Source organism: Dendrobates tinctorius, unplaced genomic scaffold, assembly GCF_039654945.1.
Source record: "Dendrobates tinctorius isolate UK_male_01 unplaced genomic scaffold, ASM3965494v1 ptg000223l, whole genome shotgun sequence".
Classification (NCBI taxonomy): Eukaryota; Metazoa; Chordata; class Amphibia; order Anura; family Dendrobatidae; genus Dendrobates; species Dendrobates tinctorius.
In genome coordinates this window covers 10535963-10555682 of record NW_027361890.1, presented here as the reverse complement: position 1 = coordinate 10555682, position 19720 = coordinate 10535963, and the positions used below count along the sequence as shown (strand labels likewise).

Below are 19720 nucleotides of genomic sequence, written 5' to 3'. Positions count from 1 at the left end.
GAAAAGTGTTTCAAGTGGGGTACCACAAGGCTCTGTCCTGGCCCCAGTGTTGTTCAACATTTTTATAAATTATCTAGATATGGGAACTGAAAGTAAACTAATCATATTTGTAGGTTATGCAAAGCTAGGAGCGATATCTATCACTAGAATATACAGAGAAAGGATTCAAAAGGATGTACTGTAGATAAGCTTGAACAATGAGCAGCGACTAATAGAATGGTATCTAACAGGGGGAATTCAGCATTCTACATCTGGGCAACAAAAACGAAAATTGCATCTACAGAATGGGAGGAACAGAATTAAGCAAGAGCACGAAAAGCCTTGGGTATACTAATAGATCACAGACTGCACATGGGTCAACAGTGTGATGCAGCAGCTTAAAAAGGCAAGCACAGTTCTTGGATGTATTATGAGAAGCATAGAGTCCAGATCACATGAAGTAATTATCCCCCCCTCTATTCCTCCTTAGTCAGGCCTCATCTGGAATACTGTGTTCAGTTTTAAAAAAGATATTGAGAAACTGGAATAAGTTCAGAAAAGAGCTACCAGGATGGTAAATGCACTGCAAAGTACAAGGAATGTTAAAGGATCTGGGAATGTTTAGCTTGCAAAAAAGAAGGCTAAGAGGAGGCTTAATAGCTGTCTACTAATCTCTGAAGCGATGCCACTGTGTAGAGGGATTATCATTATTCTCATTTGCACATGGCTACTAAAATGATAAATGGAGTTGGTTCACTACAATACCCAGAAAGGTTATCAAAATTAGGTCTATTTACTCTAGAAAAGAGAAGACTTAGGGGAGACTTAATATATATGTACAAGTATATCAGAGGGCAATACAGAGATCTCTCCAATGAACTGTTTGTACCAAGGACTGTGACAAGAACAAGGGGAAATTCTCTTCGTTTGGAGGAAAGACAATTTCTGCACCAGCATAGAAGAGGGTTCTTCACGGTAAGAGCAGTGAGGCTCTGGAATTCTCTTCCTGAGGAAGTGGTGATGGCCAACTCACTGAATGAATTTAAGAAAGGAATGGATGCTTTTCTTGTGAGTAACAGTATAGAAGGTTACGAATAACAGATTATTATAGGTAGATGGTTGACCCAGCTTAGGGGAAGGAATTTTCTTCCCTATGGAGAAAATTGGCTTCTACTCTGTTGGTTTTTTGCCTTCCCCAGGATCAACAATGCTGAACAGCTGCACTAAAAATAGGCTGAACTAGATGGACATAAGGTCTTCCTTCAGCCTTCAAAACTATGTTACTATGGAAACACGAGAAGCAATGGAATGAAACTGAAATAGAGAATATTCAGATTAGATATTATAAAAAGCTTTTTGACAGTGAGGGTGATCAATAAGTGGAACAGGCTGCCATGAGAGGTGATGAGTTTTCCTTCAATGGAAGTCTTCAAACAGAGGCTGGACAGACACCTGTCTCAGATTGTTTCATGATTTCTGCATTTAGCAGGGTGGTTGGACACGATGACCCTTGAGGTCCCTTCCAACTCTAACATTCTATGATCTGCTCACTAATAACCAAATCGCAGAGGACTGAAACCAAACAGGTAGCATTTTCTAGTTCTAAAAGTTCTACCTCTGGATTTTTTTGTACTTGTTAGAATAAAGTTCATGTTTTACCAGCTCACTGCCTTCACAATTAATCGTCCCCTCTGAGGTGCATGGTTTGACGAGCATGATAGTTTGACGACCCCTTATATTTAAAGTGGTTTTCTCACAAATAGTACATTTTAATCAATAGATCTTGGAATAATAAAAATAAGTTCCACAATTGGATGTGTTAAAAAAATAATGTTCCTGAGCTGAGATAATCCTATATATGTGACCCTGCTGTGTACTGTATAATGGCTGTGTCTTACCACGCTGAAACATGGTCTGATCATACCACATCTACTGAGCAGGGGAGAAAAAAAAACAGGATACCCAGACAGAACAGAAAGGAATCGCAGCTGATTCATTCTTTGAGGTAAAACACGTTTAAAAACAGGCAGGGAAATGTTTTACTTAACAGAAAGTATCAGCTGTGATCCCGTGCTGTCCTGTCTGTATACACTCTTCCTCCCCTGCCCAGGAGCTGTGGTATGATCAGACCATGTTCCTGTATGGTCGTACACAGCAGGAGCACATTTATAAGATTATCTCAGCACAGGAACAGTTTTGTTAACACATCCAATTGTGAAATTTATTTTTATTCCAAGATCTATTGATTAAAATGTACTATTTTGGTAGGTTCACACTGGGCGTTTTAGCTGCTTTTTTTCTGCAGCAAAACCTGATTTCTTGGCAGGAAAGAAGCTGCTGCAAAAATGCAGGTTTAGGTGCATTTTTGGTGCGTTTTTAGGTGTGGATTTGGTGCATTTTTGCAGCGTTTTTACAACGTTTTTTCAACACCCTTTCTAGCCAATGGGTGGTAAAACGCTGCAAAAACGCTACAAAAATGCTGAAAGAAGTGACATGCTCTATGTAAAAAAAAGCAGCAAAACACAAAATCCTGATGACACAAAAAACCAATGTGTGTGCATGAGATTTCTGAAATCTCATAGGCCTGACTGGTACTGTAAAAAACAGCTGAAAATTAGCATAAAAAAGCAGCAAAAAAACGCAGCAAAAACGCCCAGTGTGAACATACCCCAAGTGGGAAAACCACTTTAAATAAAAACTGTCAGTTTTTAGCATGTGGAATCAGAGTGCTGGATCTTGTCTTCTACTATATGACTATTCTGTACATTAGGCTTCAGATCATATTAAAATGTTTAGTCTTGAATGTCTGAAATTTCTTTTCCTTTAGACCTTGAACATTGTGACTCCTCGAGCGAGGCCAGAAGACTGCAGCATAGGACTTTTACCCCGGAACCATGACAAAAATCGGGCTTTGGATGTCCTACCCCTGGACCGGTGCCTTCCCTTCCTCATCTCACTGGATGGAGAGACTAGCAACTACATTAACGCCACACTCATGGATGTGCGTGTATTCGTATGTACAAGCAATTAGCTTATAGCCAGACCTTATTGCATACAGATGCAGGTATCATTATAAGCAGTATCTGTCATGCGGAGCTGCGAGTCTGATCTGTCACAGGAGCGTACTGATTGTCACACACCAGGGGGTGGCCTGATCTCCCAGCTTGTGTCGGAGATCTGACAGCTCCTTGCTGCAAAGGGAATATTTCCAGGATAATCCTGTCTCACACCCAAGACTGACAGATTATGTGATCAGATACTGCTGAATAAACTGTGTATTAGCCAGTCTGCCGTGCACACTCCCTTCTGTCACTGCCTGTCAGCATCTTTATGGTGATACATAAACAATCCGATTTCTGCCATCTAGTACTGATGACTGAGCACAAAAAGGGGAGGAAAAACCTTCATTTTACCACATTTCATCTTCAATCAAATCATTTGTTGCTTTGTCTTCTAGAGCCATAAAAAGCCTGCAGCGTTTTTGGTCACTCAGCACCCATTACCCAATACTGTGCCCGATTTCTGGAGGTTGGTGTTTGACTACAACTGCTCCTCCATTGTTATGCTCAATGAAATGGATGCAGCCCAGGTACAGTCACTATAAGAATACCGACTGTTTCTCATTTTGAATCTTTTCCTCAGTTTCTACATTTTCTTAATTTCAAAGAGAATGTATTATCAGAAATATTAAATATTAATATAACAGGTTTCTACTACTGTCTTTTTTTTATTCTTGCTTCTGTTTCTTTTTTTTTTTTTGTTGCCACAATCTTTTTTTTTTTTTTTTAAATATTCGAGTTTTCATACTGGTCACTAGTGCAGATATATTAGACCAAAGCTTCATGTTTTCTGTAGCTTTGTTGTGGAAATTGTATATTAGTCAAATCGTTTTTAATGGGTTTTCCATAATAGTATAATGTTATAATAAAGTAACCAAATCATTTTACTTAAAACAAAAGGTTAGGGAAAGAACAGAGGAGTGGGGAAGAGAAAGGAACTAAGTGGAAAGAAAGGTATGGAGAGAAAGGAGTCAATTTTCAATTAAAATGAAAGAAGAAAAGCATGGGATTGCCATTGTCCATAGTTTCCTACTTGAATAACTAGACAGAAGGGTCTTACCAGAAAAGCCAATCATCAGTGTACCAGTTTATCCATCTATAAGCTGGATGTGGGTGACCTGGCGTGCATGGTACCACCATTGACTGGTTGGTTCACCAAATGGAAGGGTCTAATCAAAAGGTCCTGCTCTTCAGGAGTCTTGCCCTCAGGACACATGCATTTTTGGTGCGTTTTTAGGTGTGGATTTGGTGCATTTTTGCAGCGTTTTTACAACGTTTTTTCAACACCCTTTCTAGCCAATGGGTGGTAAAACGCTGCAAAAACGCTACAAAAATGCTGAAAGAAGTGACATGCTCTATGTAAAAAAAAGCAGCAAAACACAAAATCCTGATGACACAAAAAACCAATGTGTGTGCATGAGATTTCTGAAATCTCATAGGCCTGACTGGTACTGTAAAAAACAGCTGAAAATTAGCATAAAAAAGCAGCCCAGGTACAGTCACTATAAGAATACCGACTGTTTCTCATTTTGAATCTTTTCCTCAGTTTCTACATTTTCTTAATTTCAAAGAGAATGTATTATCAGAAATATTAAATATTAATATAACAGGTTTCTACTACTGTCTTTTTTTTATTCTTGCTTCTGTTTCTTTTTTTTTTTTTGTTGCCACAATCTTTTTTTTTTTTTTTTAAATATTCGAGTTTTCATACTGGTCACTAGTGCAGATATATTAGACCAAAGCTTCATGTTTTCTGTAGCTTTGTTGTGGAAATTGTATATTAGTCAAATCGTTTTTAATGGGTTTTCCATAATAGTATAATGTTATAATAAAGTAACCAAATCATTTTACTTAAAATGCTTTTTTTTACATAGAGCATGTCACTTCTTTCAGCATTTTTGTAGCGTTTTTGCAGCGTTTTACCACCCATTGGCTAGAAAGGGTGTTGAAAAAACGTTGTAAAAACGCTGCAAAAATGCACCAAATCCACACCTAAAAACGCACCAAAAATGCATGTGTCCTGAGGGCAAGACTCCTGAAGAGCAGGACCTTTTGATTAGACCCTTCCATTTGGTGAACCAACCAGTCAATGGTGGTACCATGCACGCCAGGTCACCCACATCCAGCTTATAGATGGATAAACTGGTACACTGATGATTGGTTAGGGAAAGAACAGAGGAGTGGGGAAGAGAAAGGAACTAAGTGGAAAGAAAGGTATGGAGAGAAAGGAGTCAATTTTCAATTAAAATGAAAGAAGAAAAGCATGGGATTGCCATTGTCCATAGTTTCCTACTTGAATAACTAGACAGAAGGGTCTTACCAGAAAAGCCAATCATCAGTGTACCAGTTTATCCATCTATAAGCTGGATGTGGGTGACCTGGCGTGCATGGTACCACCATTGACTGGTTGGTTCACCAAATGGAAGGGTCTAATCAAAAGGTCCTGCTCTTCAGGAGTCTTGCCCTCAGGACACATGCACTGCCAGAAAAGTCCAAATTCCATAACCTAGGTTTCACTCAATGGTTGACTTCTATGAAGCTCAGACTTGTTTTACCCAGCATGCAACAGTGGAGAAGTCTGGACAGAATATCATCTGGATAACTACTTTTCACAGATAAATGCTACATAAAAAGTTTAGGATGCTCAGGCTATGGAGATGCCTGGTCCAAGTGCCAACAGGAGTCTACAGTTTTCTGCTCAGAAAAAAATGGAAAAGAGATTGTATCAGGAAGCCCAAGTTGCCAAAAATTTTAGAAGGCATTTGTGTAAGAAGCCTAACAAGAGTGGGTGTCTGAATATTTAAAAAAAAATACAAATAAGTATTACCCAATTATGACAAAATAATAAAAATATACTTATTTGGTATCCCTGTAAACATAATGATCATAAAATTGCACTCAAAATGACAAAGATATTATTTGAACTAGAAATGATCCAGGATTAGAAGCATGGCATCTATCTGTCAGACACAGCATCACACCCGTCCACAGATTGTGTCTAGTATTGTATTTAGTAAATTAGACTGTACCGAAATACTCACACTTTGGGAATAAGTGCAGCAGTGTTTTTTTAAACACAGATTTTAATTGTTACACTCGAGCCCTGACTGGTTGGCGTGAGCATGGGGGTTGTGGTCCCACTGTGCCACAAACCAGACTACCCTGGAAGAGGCATGACTAAGCATTTACCTTGGTGTTCACTGAAGCCTCTGATGGTTAAGTCAGGCTTGTGCAGCAGGTAGCTGCCAGGTGCCACTCCAGGGTGGTGTCTGACTGTGGCTGCTGATCCCACTGGAACCAGAACACAGACAGGTGCAGGCAAGAGTTAACGGGCACAACTGGTACTATGGCAGGCACAGCAGGTACTCTTGTCAAATATGCGGTCAGGGCTGAGACACAGGCAGACTGACGGGCACGGCTGAGACACTGGCAGACAGGTAGTCATGGCTGAGACACTGGCAGACAGGCGGGCACGGCTGAGACAAAAGGGACAGGAACTGACTTGGAGGGCACGTGGACACGGGCAGGTAAGAGTGGTGTATGGGAACAGGTTGAGACCTGTTCAGACTGGAGAAGCAGGGACGGACTTGGGAAGGACAGAAACATGGAAAGGTAAGAGTAGTGTGTGGGAACAGGTAGGGACCTGTTCAGACTGGAGGAGCAGGGAAAGTTAAAGAGCCGCAGGAAGCGGAACGAGAGTGGAGCAGAACCGCAAGGTTGCGGACTGGAGAGCAGAACAGAGTCGCTGGTTGCAGTGCAGCGAGCTGAACCACAAGAAGTGCGGAGCAAGGGCAGAACCGCAGGAGTGAGGAGCAAGGGCAGGAGTGCGGAGCAATGGCAGAACCGCAGGAGTGCAGAGCAAAGGCAGAACCACAGGAGTGCGGAGCAAAGGCAGAACCGCAGGAGTGTGGAGCAAAGGCAGAACCTCAGGAGTGCGGAGCTAAGGCAGAGCCCCAGGAATAAGAGCTGGGCAGATGGAGAGGACACAAAGATAGACACAGCAGCGAAAGGCTGCAGACAAGGATACAACGGACACAGAAATAGGACAGAGTACAGACAAGGTCAGGTACAGGAACAGGTACAAGAACTAAGGACAAAGGCCTGGCTAATCTGCCCCCAGGGTGGCAGACTAAGCAAGAAACACTGGTAAAGACCAAGGTATGAAAGCACAGTAACAGGTCTGGGTATTAGGCCCTCCAGAGAAGGCAGAAAAGGACAGGATCTGGCAGCTCAGCAGCAAGACACTGACTGAGGGAAATAGTTGCACAGGCATCCTCCTATGGGCGAGGATGCCTTAAGTACTGAAGAGAGACCTCTTGACAATTGGCTGAGGACACCTTAGGAAGGTGCACAGTGACTCAATAAGAGCCAGAGTATGCTGGCGGCGCCCCCCTATGCACACAGCCAGGAAGTATGCAGAGAGCAGGCAGGAGGCAAGAGGCATACAGCATGGAGCCGGCAGAAGACAGAACTCACAGCATGGCCCGGAATAGTGAGTAAGTAGGTGTGTAAGGCAGGTGGGGGATGGGAGGCCATTCAGTGATGCTGGCAGGGCTGTTACATTAATCCTTTACCATCTTATTAATAAGTAGCTTTTTATTTTTTTATTTTTAAATCTATTGATTTTACCAGAGATGCCAGTAGAGAAGGATAAAAATGTAATACATGAGTAGTCCAGGTAGTGAAAGAGAGGACTTTATCAGTATAGTATACTGTATATCATACTAGATTGTGTTTTATAAGCCCTAATGTATCACACAAGGAAACGGGACACTTTTATAACTTTGATAGTAAATTTTTACTGTCATCTACTCATAGATTTCTTCCTGTTCTTAATCCATACAGCTAAAGTAATTTAATAGCTAAACACCAATCAACCACCCAATCTCGCTCAGTGTCTACAACATCTAGTACTAATCCAAGCCTTTTTTATTTGACCTGACAGCATTTCAATATTTGAATGATTCCAAAAGAGATATACTGTTCTATACCAGAAGGTTAGACACATAAATACATTTCTTGGCTAATACAAAAAGTATGAAGTCGCAGTGATCCAATTCAATAGATATTTGATAGTGGCAATTTAAATGGAGATGTGAACACAAATATTTGCAGAGTTACTTGTAAAAGGTCACGTCTGTTTGTCCATTCCTGACAAAATTGAACTCCAGACTGAAGGCTCTTTAATAAATGCAAGGTAGCTGTAGCGCTAGGTCAGGTTGGACTTTCAGTCACTTAATGTAGGCCATGATTGCATCCATTCAATGATATCAAACAACAATATTTTATAGAGGTTACACAACCCAATTTTTGGTGCAATTCTCAGTTGCTTTACATATTCCTGTGCAAATCTAGCTTAAAAGGCTATTTCCATTGAGTCATGTTGTAGCTTAGCGCTAGCATATGGCATATGGTTAGTGGAGGTCAACCTTTAGGACCCTCGTCAATCCTGAAGACAGTAGGTCAGAAAATTCTTTGAATTTTTTCCACATCCATATATACGTGAATGGGGATGTGCTTCAGTTTCTTCCGCAGTGAGTGGCAAGTAGCTTCATCGTGCAGGAGAAAAACTTTCATGGAGCTGCTTCATTCTGGGGATCATTGGGAAGCAGCAGAAAGATGTCTACCAGTGAATGGCATAGAGTAATAGTTGGCTGTCGGATAGGTTGTTATGACTGGGGAAAGCACACCTGCTGTAATATTATACTGCATCCAAAGAAATGGATGTCCATGTAATACATGGTCGTGGTGAGTCTATCAGAGTGGTATGTGCTCTTCAGAGAGGTGCTCTAGCTTATCTTTTAGAAAGGTCTCACCAGTAAGAACCCCACTTTATGATGTCCATTTGTCATAATAGATGGGACAAAAAGCGGCTGGCACAAAGTAAAACTGCTGCCACAGAGTTTGCCCCATATCTATTGCTTTTCTGTAAGGCACATAGCGGTAAAAGGTAAAACGTTAGTAATCCAATAATACTCTGATTTTCTGCTGAGACTTCATCATGACAAGGAACACAAAGCTGAATGAAAATTTCAATGACAATTGAAGATTGACAGGTTTTTGTTTCACGAACATATTCTGTTTTAGTTAAGACTTGTTTTCTTTTCTTTTTTTAAGTCTAGCTTTTCTACTTCTGTACCTACGAAGGACATATTTCCCTTCTCAATGAACAGCTGCCCATCCCACATCTATGCATGTGATTTCATCTCACTGTTATTTCCCTCTCTCTGTGTGATTATGATACTCTGCATGTTGGTCTGATTCTATGATTGCTGATTATAGCTCTGTGTCATATTATTTTTCAATTCTTTTGTTATTCTATCAGTGTTTTTGTTTCACCCAGCGGGTTTCTATATAGCACTGCATGCTCCTGCTTTGCTATGCATTCATATGAACAATGTCTAAGTGTCAGTTCCCTCTACTAGCTGTGTCTCCAGTACTGGCCAGAGAAGACCTCCTGTTGCTATGGTCCAGTGCAGGTGGAGTTTGCATCAGCAGATATTGATGAGGACACCATTAGTCGGATATTCCGGATCTGTAATATGGCACGGGTAAGACGATGAGATACAATTAGACTATTCCAGAGAGTAACAGAAAACTGACGTTATTTGCTTGTATTGCAGCCTCAAGACGGGTATCGCATTGTACAGCATCTCCAGTATATTGGTTGGCCAGCATACCGGGATACCCCACCATCCAAACGCTCTATATTGAAGGTTGTACAAAGATTGGAAAAGTGGCAAGAACAGTATGATGGAAGAGAAGGCAGGACAGTTGTGCACTGTCTGTAAGTACAGAACCGAGTTAAGTTTTTGCCATTTTATGAAGCTAAAATACATCTGATGAAAAGATAGACAATTTTCCAATATACTTTCTGTATCAATTTTTCCAAGTTCAAGAACCCTATTTAAAGTCATTCAGTAAAAACCTTCATTTTGAATATTTATATGTTGGAAGTAAATAATATAAGGTTGCATTGAGTGACTGCCAGCAGAGATCTTGAAGATTGTGAAGAATGATATGGAAATAATTTGATTATTTTATAAAGAATAACTTTTATTAGATGAAAATCTGCTACCTCTTTAGTTTCACCGTCGTAAGCAATGGTCACAACTTCAAAATTACCCTTGACTAAATACACACCAGGATGGTCTTAAGGCTTGCTATGCTTACTCTAATCAAATTAAAATTAATAAAAAGAGAGTGAAATTAGGAGCCCAAATATAATTTGAAATTAGAAAACAATACTAGTGTTGAAAGTTATAGTATTCCATAAATATAGAGTAGATAGATAGATAGATAGATATATAGATATTAGATACAGTGAAGAAAATAATTATTTGATCCCTTGCTGATTTTGTAAGTTTGCCCACTGACCAAGACATGAATAGTCTATAATTTTAAAGGTACTTTAAGTTTAACATTGAGATATATAATATCAAAAATAAAATCCAGAATATCATACTGTAAAAATTATTTAAATTTATTTGCATTTTGCAGTGAGAAATAAGTATTTGATCCCCTACCAACCATTAAGAGTTCTGGCTCCTACAGACCAGTTAGATGCTCCTAATCAACTTGTTACCTGCATTAGAGACAGCTGTCTTACATATTCACCTTTATAAAAGACTCCTGTCCACAGACTCAATTAATCAGTCAGACTCTAACCTCTACAACATGGACAAGACCTAAGAGCTTTATAAGGATGTCAGGGACAAGATCATAAACCTGCACAAAGCTGGAATGGGCTACAAGACCATAAGCAAGATGTTGGGTGAGGAGACAACTGTTCAACTGCAATAGTAAGTAAATGGAAGAAATACAAAACGACTGTCAATCGACATCTATCTGGGGCACCATGCAAAATCTCACCTCATGGGGTATCCTTAATCATGAGGAAGGTGAGAGATCAGCCTAAAACTACACAGAGGGAACTTGCTAATGATCTCAAGGCAGCTGGAACCACAGTCACCAAGAAAACCATTGGTAACACATTACACCGTAAAGGTTTACAATCCTGCAGTGCCAGCAAGGTCGCACTGCTCAAGAAGGAACATGTGCAGACCCATCTGAAGTTTGCCAATGAACACCTGGATGATTCTGTGAGTGGTTGGGAGAAGGTGCTGTGGTCAGATGAGACAAAAATTAAGCTCTTTGGTATTAACTCAATTCGCCATGTTAGCAGGAAGAGAAATACTGCCCATGATCCAAAGAACACCATCCCCACTGTCAACTGGTGGAAACATTATGTTTTGGGGTGTTTATCTGCAAAGGGCACAGGACTACTTCACGGCATCAATGGGAGAATGGATGGAGCCATCTATATAAATATAAACGCCTTATCGTGTCTGTCTGTAACCGAAATCGCGGGACGCTGTTTGGTCGTGGCCGCCAGGCCCCCGCCAGGCTGCAACCAATCAGCGACAGTCGCAGCTGTTTGTAATGGTAAGCTGCGCCTGCCGCTGACTGTCAGCGGCAGGCCTTAATCTGTAAAAAAGAGAATTAAAATTAAAAAAAGTTATTCTCACCTTCCGACGGCCTCCTGTTTTCTTTCCACGCGCTCGGCCTCGCATTCCCAGTAATGCTTTGCGGCTTAGACCGCTGATGACGTCACTCTCGCGAGAGCGAGAAAGAAGACCGATGTCACTCTCGCGAGAGCGAGAAAGAAGACCGACGTCATCAGCGGTCTAAGCCGCAAAGCATTACTGGGAACGCAAGGCTGGGCACGTGGAAAGAAGACAGGAGGCCGTCGGAAGGTGAGAATAACTTTTTAAAATTTTTTAATATTATTTTTGTACAGGGCCGTGGCACTGATTGGTCGCGGCTACACGGAAAGGGGACCATGCATACCAGGAAAGGGGGGTGAGGGGACCATGCATACCAGGATTGGGGGGTGAGGGGACCATGCATACCAGGATTGGGGGGTGAGGGGACCATGCATACCAGGATTGGGGGTGAGGGGACCATGCATACCAGGATTGGGGGTGAGGGGACTGTGCATACCAGGATAGGGGGTTGAGGGGACTATGCATACCAAGATTTGGGGCTGAGGGTACCATGTATACCAAGAAAGGGGCGTGAGGGGACCATGCATACCAAGATAGGGGGGTGAGTGGACCATGCATACCAGGATAAGGGGGTGAGGGGACCATGCATACCAAGAAAGGGGGGTGAGGGGACCATGCATACCAGGATAGGGGGGTGAGGGGACCATGCATACCAGGATAAGGGGGTGAGGGGACCATGCATACCAAGAAAGGGGGGTGAGGGGACCATGCATATCAGGATTGGGGTGATGAGACCATGCATACCAGGATTGGAGGGTGAGGGGACCATGTATACCAAGAAAGGGGGTGAGGGGACCATGCATACCAGGATAGGGGGGTGAGGGGACCATGCATACCAGGATAAGGGGGTGAGGGGACCATGCATACCAAGAAAGGGGGGTGAGGGGACCATGCATACCAGGATAGGGGGGTGAGGGGACCATGCATACCAGGATAAGGGGGTGAGGGGACCATGCATACCAAGAAAGGGGGGTGAGGGGACCATGCATATCAGGATTGGGGGTGAGGGGACCATGTATACCCCAAAAGGGGGGTAAGAGGATCATGCGGACCATGCATATCAGGAAAGGGGGGTGAGGGGACCATGCATACCAGGAAGGGGGGTGAGGATACCATGCATACCAGGATTGGGGGGTGAGGGGACCATACATACCAGGAAAGGGAAGAGACAGTGAGCATACATACCAGGATTGGGGTGTGAGAGGACCATGCATACCAAGAAAGAGGGGTGAGGGGACCATGCATACCAGAATAGGGGAGTGAGGGGACCATGCATACGAGGATTGGGGAGTGAGAGGACCATGCATACCAGGACTGGGGGTGAGGGGACCATGCATACCCCAAAAGGAGGGTAAGAGGACCTTGCATACCAGGATAGGGGGGTGAGGGGACCATGCATATCAGGAAAGGGGGGTGAGGGGACTATGCATACCAGGATAGGGGGGTGAGGGGACCATGCATACCAGGAAAGGGGGGTGAGGATACCATGCATACCAGGATTGGGGGGTGAGGGGACCATACATACCAGGAAAGGGGTTGACGGTGAGCATACATACCAGGATTGGGGTGTGAGAGGAACATGCATACCAGCAAAGGGGGTGAAGGGACCATGCATACCAAGAAAAGGGAGTGAGGGGACCATGCATAACAGGATAGGGGGGTGAGGGGACCATGCATACCAGGATTGGGGGGTGAGAGGACCATGCATACCAGGATTGGGGGGTGAGGGGACCATGCATACCCCAAAAGGGGGGTAAGAGGACCATGCATGCCAGGAAAGAGAGGTGAGAGGACCATGCATATCAGGATTGGGGGGTGAAAGGACCATGCATTCCAGGATTGGGGGGTCAGGGGATCATGCATACCAGCATTGGGGGTTGAGGGGTAGCATACATATCAGGATTGGGGGTGAGAGAACCATACATATCAGGATTGGGGGTGAGAGAACCATACATATCAGGATTGGGGGGTGCATTATTGCATTATTATTAAATCTTCAAAAATAAACTGCATATATATTCTAGAATACCCGATACGTTAGAATCGGGCCACCATCTAGTGTACCATAAATCCTGTGTGACAATCTCCTTCCCTTCTCCAGGACATAAAAAACGGGGATGAGTCTTCCAGCAAGACAATGACCCAAAACATAAAGCCAAGACAACAATGGAGTGGCTCAAAAAGAAGCACATTAAGGTCATGGAGTGGCCTAGCCAGTCTCCAGACTTAATCTCGTAGAAAGCTTATGTCCAAGTTGCCAAGCAACAGCCTCAAAATCTTAATGACTTAGAGATGATCTACAAAGAGGAGTGGACCAAAATTCCTCCTGACATGTGCGCAACCCTCATCATCAACTACAAAAAACGTCTGACTACTGTGCTTGCTAACAAGGGTTTTGCCACCAAGTATTAAGACTTGTTTGCTAGAGGAATCAAATACTTATTTCTCTCTGGAAAATGCAAACAAACTTATATCATTTATGCAATGTGATTTTCTGGATTTTATTTTGATATTCTATCTCTCAATGTTAAAATTAACCTACCCTTAAAATTATAGACTGTTCAAGTCTTTGTCAGAGTGCAAACTGACAAAATCAGCATTGGATCAAATAATTATTTCCTTCACTGTAGATAGATATGGGATATATAGATAGATAGATAGATAGATAGATAGATAGATGCAGTACATAGAATGTCTATCCTTTTTTGCTAATTGAGGTGATTCAAACCTGGTACTTTCATTTCTAGAATAAAAAAAAACCTTTCCATAAACATGATGGAACTCAGTACCATTTACTGGATCATGTCATCAGTAATGTGGTCCCCAGCGATGTATAATTAGTTCCTTAGTGTAGAAAATTATTTAATAAACTCCATAATGGAGGGTACCAATACAAACTGCTAAAAATAAATGCACTGGATAGATTTATTAAAGGGAATGCCAACTATTGGTGTTATTGTACTTAAATATATGTTCTTTGGGCTAAAAATAATTTTTGCTTTTGGATTTTATTAAAAATGTTGCACCATTTTCCTTCTGTGTAATGTGCTACACTGTCTATTGCCGACTTCCTAATGACTTCACTGAGAAACCATCACTGAGCACAGACCACATCAAAGTTGAATATGCAAAGAAACAAAAGAACTTGTAAAAGCCAAATGGCACAACATTTTAATGAAATGATATTTCAATTTTTTTTTTAACCCTCAAAATAAGCATTTAAAAAAAACGTCTCCAACAATGGACAATCCCTTTAATACTAGTATGAGGCAAATAATATTACACTAATTAATCCATTTTGTATTTCTGATTTTCTAAAGGCTACGTAATATTTCTAGAAAAAATTGTTTAAAGAGATTTTCCATCAATTGAATCTGAACTTATACGTTAACTGAAGTTCTGGTTGTGAGCAACTGAGATTCACCAACAAGTACAAGCTCTTCCGTCTGTTTCAAGAAACACCCAGAATTGTATGTGAGGCACTATGTTCTTTCTGGAAGAATCTGTCATGAATTGTTTTAGAGAAGTGCCCACAACACAAAATGAAATATTGCATTGTCCTTTCATCATTCTTCATTATTACACATTTCAAACCCATAATATCACTCATTGACATTTGATGAGTGCTGTCCTTGGTGCTGAAACAGTTCTGCATTTACACAGCGGAATTTGCTATTGGTTTTCTAATTCTTTTTTTTAATAAAGTGTCTCAAGGGATTCTACCATGTCAAGATTTACAACTATAAATATTATATTCCCTAAAAACATAATTTTACTACTTATATTTTAATTCTACATAAATGTATTCTCCACTTTTAACTTATTTCATAACATATCTTATACTGGTCTTGAGACTGTATTAGATTTTGATGATTGCTATTAGATGCAGTGGACAAGTAAAATGAGACAGCAATGAATATTGAGGAAATTCCGAACACACATCCAGACTATAATACAGGCTTGTAATTCTGTCAAAGATAAGTAATGCAATTTATTTATAATATTTCTCAACTTTGTGTCTGGATTTATTCTGTGAATTGTAAAATGGACTTCAAGGGTGAACATTAAAGATAATTGACATAATCTGATGCAAATCGAATTTGAATAAACTTTATGAAATTTGTATTCGAACAACTTGTGCTTCATTTGGCATAAATCGCAAAAAAAATGCCCGTCACCATTTTACACATTGCAGACGATTACATAAATCCCAGAAGGCAGACCTAACCTCAGGTGTGAAAGTGCAGACCTCCTCATAATACCTCACATCATATGGTATATCATATTTGATCAGGAGGGACTATCAGACTGTATGACATTCTAAACAAATAATGCAGCAGCCATTTTAGAGTGGATTTAAGACAGTCAGTGGACATTAGAGTTCAAAGCCCAGGACAGGATGAGAAAGCGCTAAAACATTAAACAGATACTTCAGAGAGAGAGAAAGGGATAGCAGAGTTTCCAGCAGCAGCAGCAGTTGTGCCAATCTCAATGTGATTGATCATTTGTATCGTGAAGCTGGCATCTATCATGCTACATTTTAAATACCATTACACATTTTTTTCTTCATTTTGAATGCACTAAAGAGCAAAAGCAAGGCAGGACAATAGTTTTTACAGAAAGAAAAATCTGAAATCAGTGTCACTACTCCTCCACTCAGTGTGGTGAGTGGAAACTCAGGCTGTGTGCACACGTAAGCGTTTTTTTTCGCATTTTTTAAGTGTTTTTACTGGCAAAAATGCTTAAAAACCACTCAAAAGAAGCATCCCATTCATTTTAATGCATTTTGCACTTTTTGTGCATATTGATGCGTTTTTTTCCGCGAAAAAAACGCTTCACGGTAATAAACGCAGCATGCTCATTAATTTTGTGGAAAAGTCGACGTTTTTAGCTGTTTTCTGTGTGTCTGGGGATGCTTGGAAAAAACGCATCAAAAACGCGCATTTTTTGCGCAAAAAGCGTGCTTTTTCTGGGAAGGAGTCCGGTTTTCATGCAGAAATTTTCTGCATACGTCGGCACATAGCCTCAGCCGTTCAATTTGGGGCAGGGGCATGCTGAGCTGTCAGTATTGTGATAGACAGCTCAGATATATAATTTGAGGTTGGGGTATGCTGAGCTGTCAGTGTTCAGGGACAGTCCAGACACCAATCAGTGCTAAGCTGTGCTGGGTCTCCAATGAGTGTCCTTGTTCTAAGTGAATCCCGAGCTATTTAGCTGGCTGTCTGCCTCTAATTAATGACAGCTGTAGCCTTAGCTCTGTGGCACATGATTGTCTTGTACTTCAGCATTCTGTCTCTGATCTATTGCTGCCTGACCTTGGATCTTGCCTCTGACCATCCATTTGCCTAGCCCATTTGTATTGATCCACTACTTTTCTGGAATTCTGACCTCGGACTGTTACTGTCACGATCCATTTTTGCATCTGTGTCAGTTTGGGCTGTTCTGATATAAACTTTTTTCCTTTCAGGCCATCAGGGGTTAATATCAGTTTTTGCCCCCGGTGGCCGCTGGTGTTACTGCATGTTTAGTTAGTCTGCTGGTGACCACTCCTACCTTCCTATATAAGGTCACCTGGTACACCAGCTAGCTGTTGGTAATGAAGGTCCTTTAGAAGCCAACCGTTCTGAAGAGAGGAGCTATTTTGAGCAGTGGTGTTTGTAGCTTATCTGGAGCAGTGGTTATTCTGCTGGAAGCTGTGTTCAGGTGCCTTACTCTGCAGTCCGCTGCATGACTGTAGAGAAAGCTAAGTATTGTTTGTTTTTCCCTGTCTGTTATTTTTCCTTGGTGTTTTATTAGTACAGCGGTGGGACCAGTGTCCACACTTGCCAGTTCCCTAGTAAGGGATAGGTGCAGGGCAAATGAGGGACCAAGATATCCTGTTCAACAACAGGTTGAAAGAACCTGTATAGGGAATGTCAGGAGAGTCAGGGCACTTCCTTAGGAGAGTGCAGGAAGTGTCCATTTCCCCGTTCCCTATTGTAGGGCCCACCATTGTAATCGTGTCCCCAGTGTCCCCTTGTTTGTCTTTGTTGGTTTTGTGACCGACCGATCGTCGGGTCGCGTCACGCTTGTCTGTAAGTGTTAACTAGCATCACAGTCAGACTGTGCTTTTGTATGTCATAAAACTATAATAAGTTTTTGTATTTTTTGTTCAATCATTTCTGTAAAAGATGGAATACATGTTTTTGAAAAATGCAAAAGAAAATTCTGCAAACCCCAGACATTAAACTGAAGCAGTTTACTTCACAAACTATGTGTGTTGCAAACTTTTTTTTTGCACAACTGTTGTACTAGTCAAATTTTACATCCAAAAATGGCACAATTAACACAGTGCCCTATTGCAGTTTAAAGTGCTGCCATGACAGAGCATCTCTTATTTTGTTATTTTGCAACTTTGTTAAAAACTAGATTTTTTTAAGTAGAAATTTATCTGTGCATGGCTCATTTTGCACATCTGTTTTACCAATTTTCAACTGTTCATGCCACAGTTATTATGTTGCTGCCATATTTTGCTCTTGGGTATCTTTTATTACATCCTTCTTGGCAAGGACTGAACAATTTAGTTTGAAAAGAATGTCAAATCTTAATTATAGTGTTGTACAAAATGTAAAAGAAAAAAGTGTCAATGGTGATGGACAAGGTAGTGTAAGGCTATGTGCATACGTTGAGTAGTTGCTTGCAGAAATCTCTGCAAGATTTCTGCATCTCTTGGCAGCAAAAACATTGCAGCAAAAATGCAAGTTTTGCCGCAATTTTTGGTGCGTTTTTGTATGTGTTTTTTGCATGCGTTTTATTAGAGCAATTAAGTCTTTTTTATGATAAATAACTATATTAAAAAATGTATTGTGATATAATTTCTTGGTTAAACACTATGTTTTTCATTCTGATGCAGTAGCATCAGGGTAATGGGATTAGGGCTTGGTGTTAGCAGCTGTCATTGTTGAGTGTTTGACAACCTGCTTGGATTGCTCAATCCAGATTATCTGACTTTCTTAGGAATGCTTGTTCCTCAATTATCTGGCTGCCTAAATGCAGCATTAGGCTCAGGGTTGGAAAAACAGCATCAAAAAATCATCAAAGTCAACCATCCACTATATTCAAAAACAGAAGAATTAAAGATCTTTCTAGACTGCATACATCCATAATTAAAAATCTTTTTTTTTGGCAACAGAGGTACATAATAACCATGAAAATCTTTTATAACAGTACAAAAAAAGCAGTTTTCCTAACTTGTCTCGGGCTGAACTGCAAGTAGCTTGAGCTTTGCAACCCTTCATTCTTGTTATTCACGGCAGTACAGGGTTATACACACAATGATTAAACGTTGATTAAGTCCTCTTGGGAGTTCTTTGCCCCTGATAATCCACAAGACTTCAGTCCTATTAAGCTTACTGGGACTGAGCTGTGGTACTAGGTTCATCCTCCAATATAGCCAAGTGGCTTGAGCTTCACAACCCTTAATTCTGATTATGAAAAGAGATCCAGGGTCATAAGCACATTGAGCAAACATTGATTACATTCTCTTCTGGGTTGCTTTGTCTCACAATCTACAGCAGTTTAGTTTCAATAACCTGACCGAGACTGAGCTGCAGTATCAGGTATAAGGAGAAAGACCGGGCTGCGGGTACCTGTGTGGAGCCGGGTCCGGAACTGTTGAGGCTGCGTACTTTGTTTCCCAGGGGAAGGAGAAGGCAAAAAGGACCGGACCGATACTCTGACCCAGAAGCTGGGGGCGTGGCTAAATGTGAAAGCGTGTGCAGCGTCGGGGAGTTTCCCGCCAGCCATGAGACTGGCAAGGTGCGTGCGCAGTGTGCTCCGCGTGGTACGCAGCTGTGACGGGACAAAACGCGGTCGACCTTACGCCAGGACGCTGCCGGAGCCTGCCGCAGTAACAGGGAGAGAGCCAGGTGCATTGTTCGGCTGAGCGCCACACATAAGCTTAAGAGTCAGGGCAGGGTGCAGGAATGTTTTTTGCTACCCACATTGCCACACCGTTCGACCAAGACACTGACAGTATTGCGGCCTTGCCTGCGTTTGCCGCAGCCACTTATGGACTAGGGGTCCTGTGGAAGGTACTGGACACCAACCACTGCCAACAGAAGACTGATCACTGTT

At 41.6% G+C, this 19720-nt stretch overlaps 1 protein-coding gene across 9 annotated transcripts in view; it reads left to right on the top strand.

Moving 5' to 3' along the window:
• Nucleotides 1-19720, top strand: part of PTPRT (protein tyrosine phosphatase receptor type T) — a 648808-nt gene that overhangs the window by 618396 nt on the left and 10692 nt on the right. For 8 of the 9 annotated variants that reach the window (XM_073555336.1, XM_073555335.1, XM_073555333.1 and 5 more), the window contains 4 exons: nt 2807-2980; nt 3437-3568; nt 9464-9589; nt 9662-9825. In XM_073555336.1, the coding sequence (XP_073411437.1) occupies nt 2807-2980; nt 3437-3568; nt 9464-9589; nt 9662-9825 (596 nt within the window). Of the gene's footprint in view, nt 1-2806; nt 2981-3436; nt 3569-9463; nt 9590-9661; nt 9826-14925; nt 15729-19720 lie in introns of those variants that run through there. The other variant, XM_073555338.1, reaches the window with a different exon arrangement.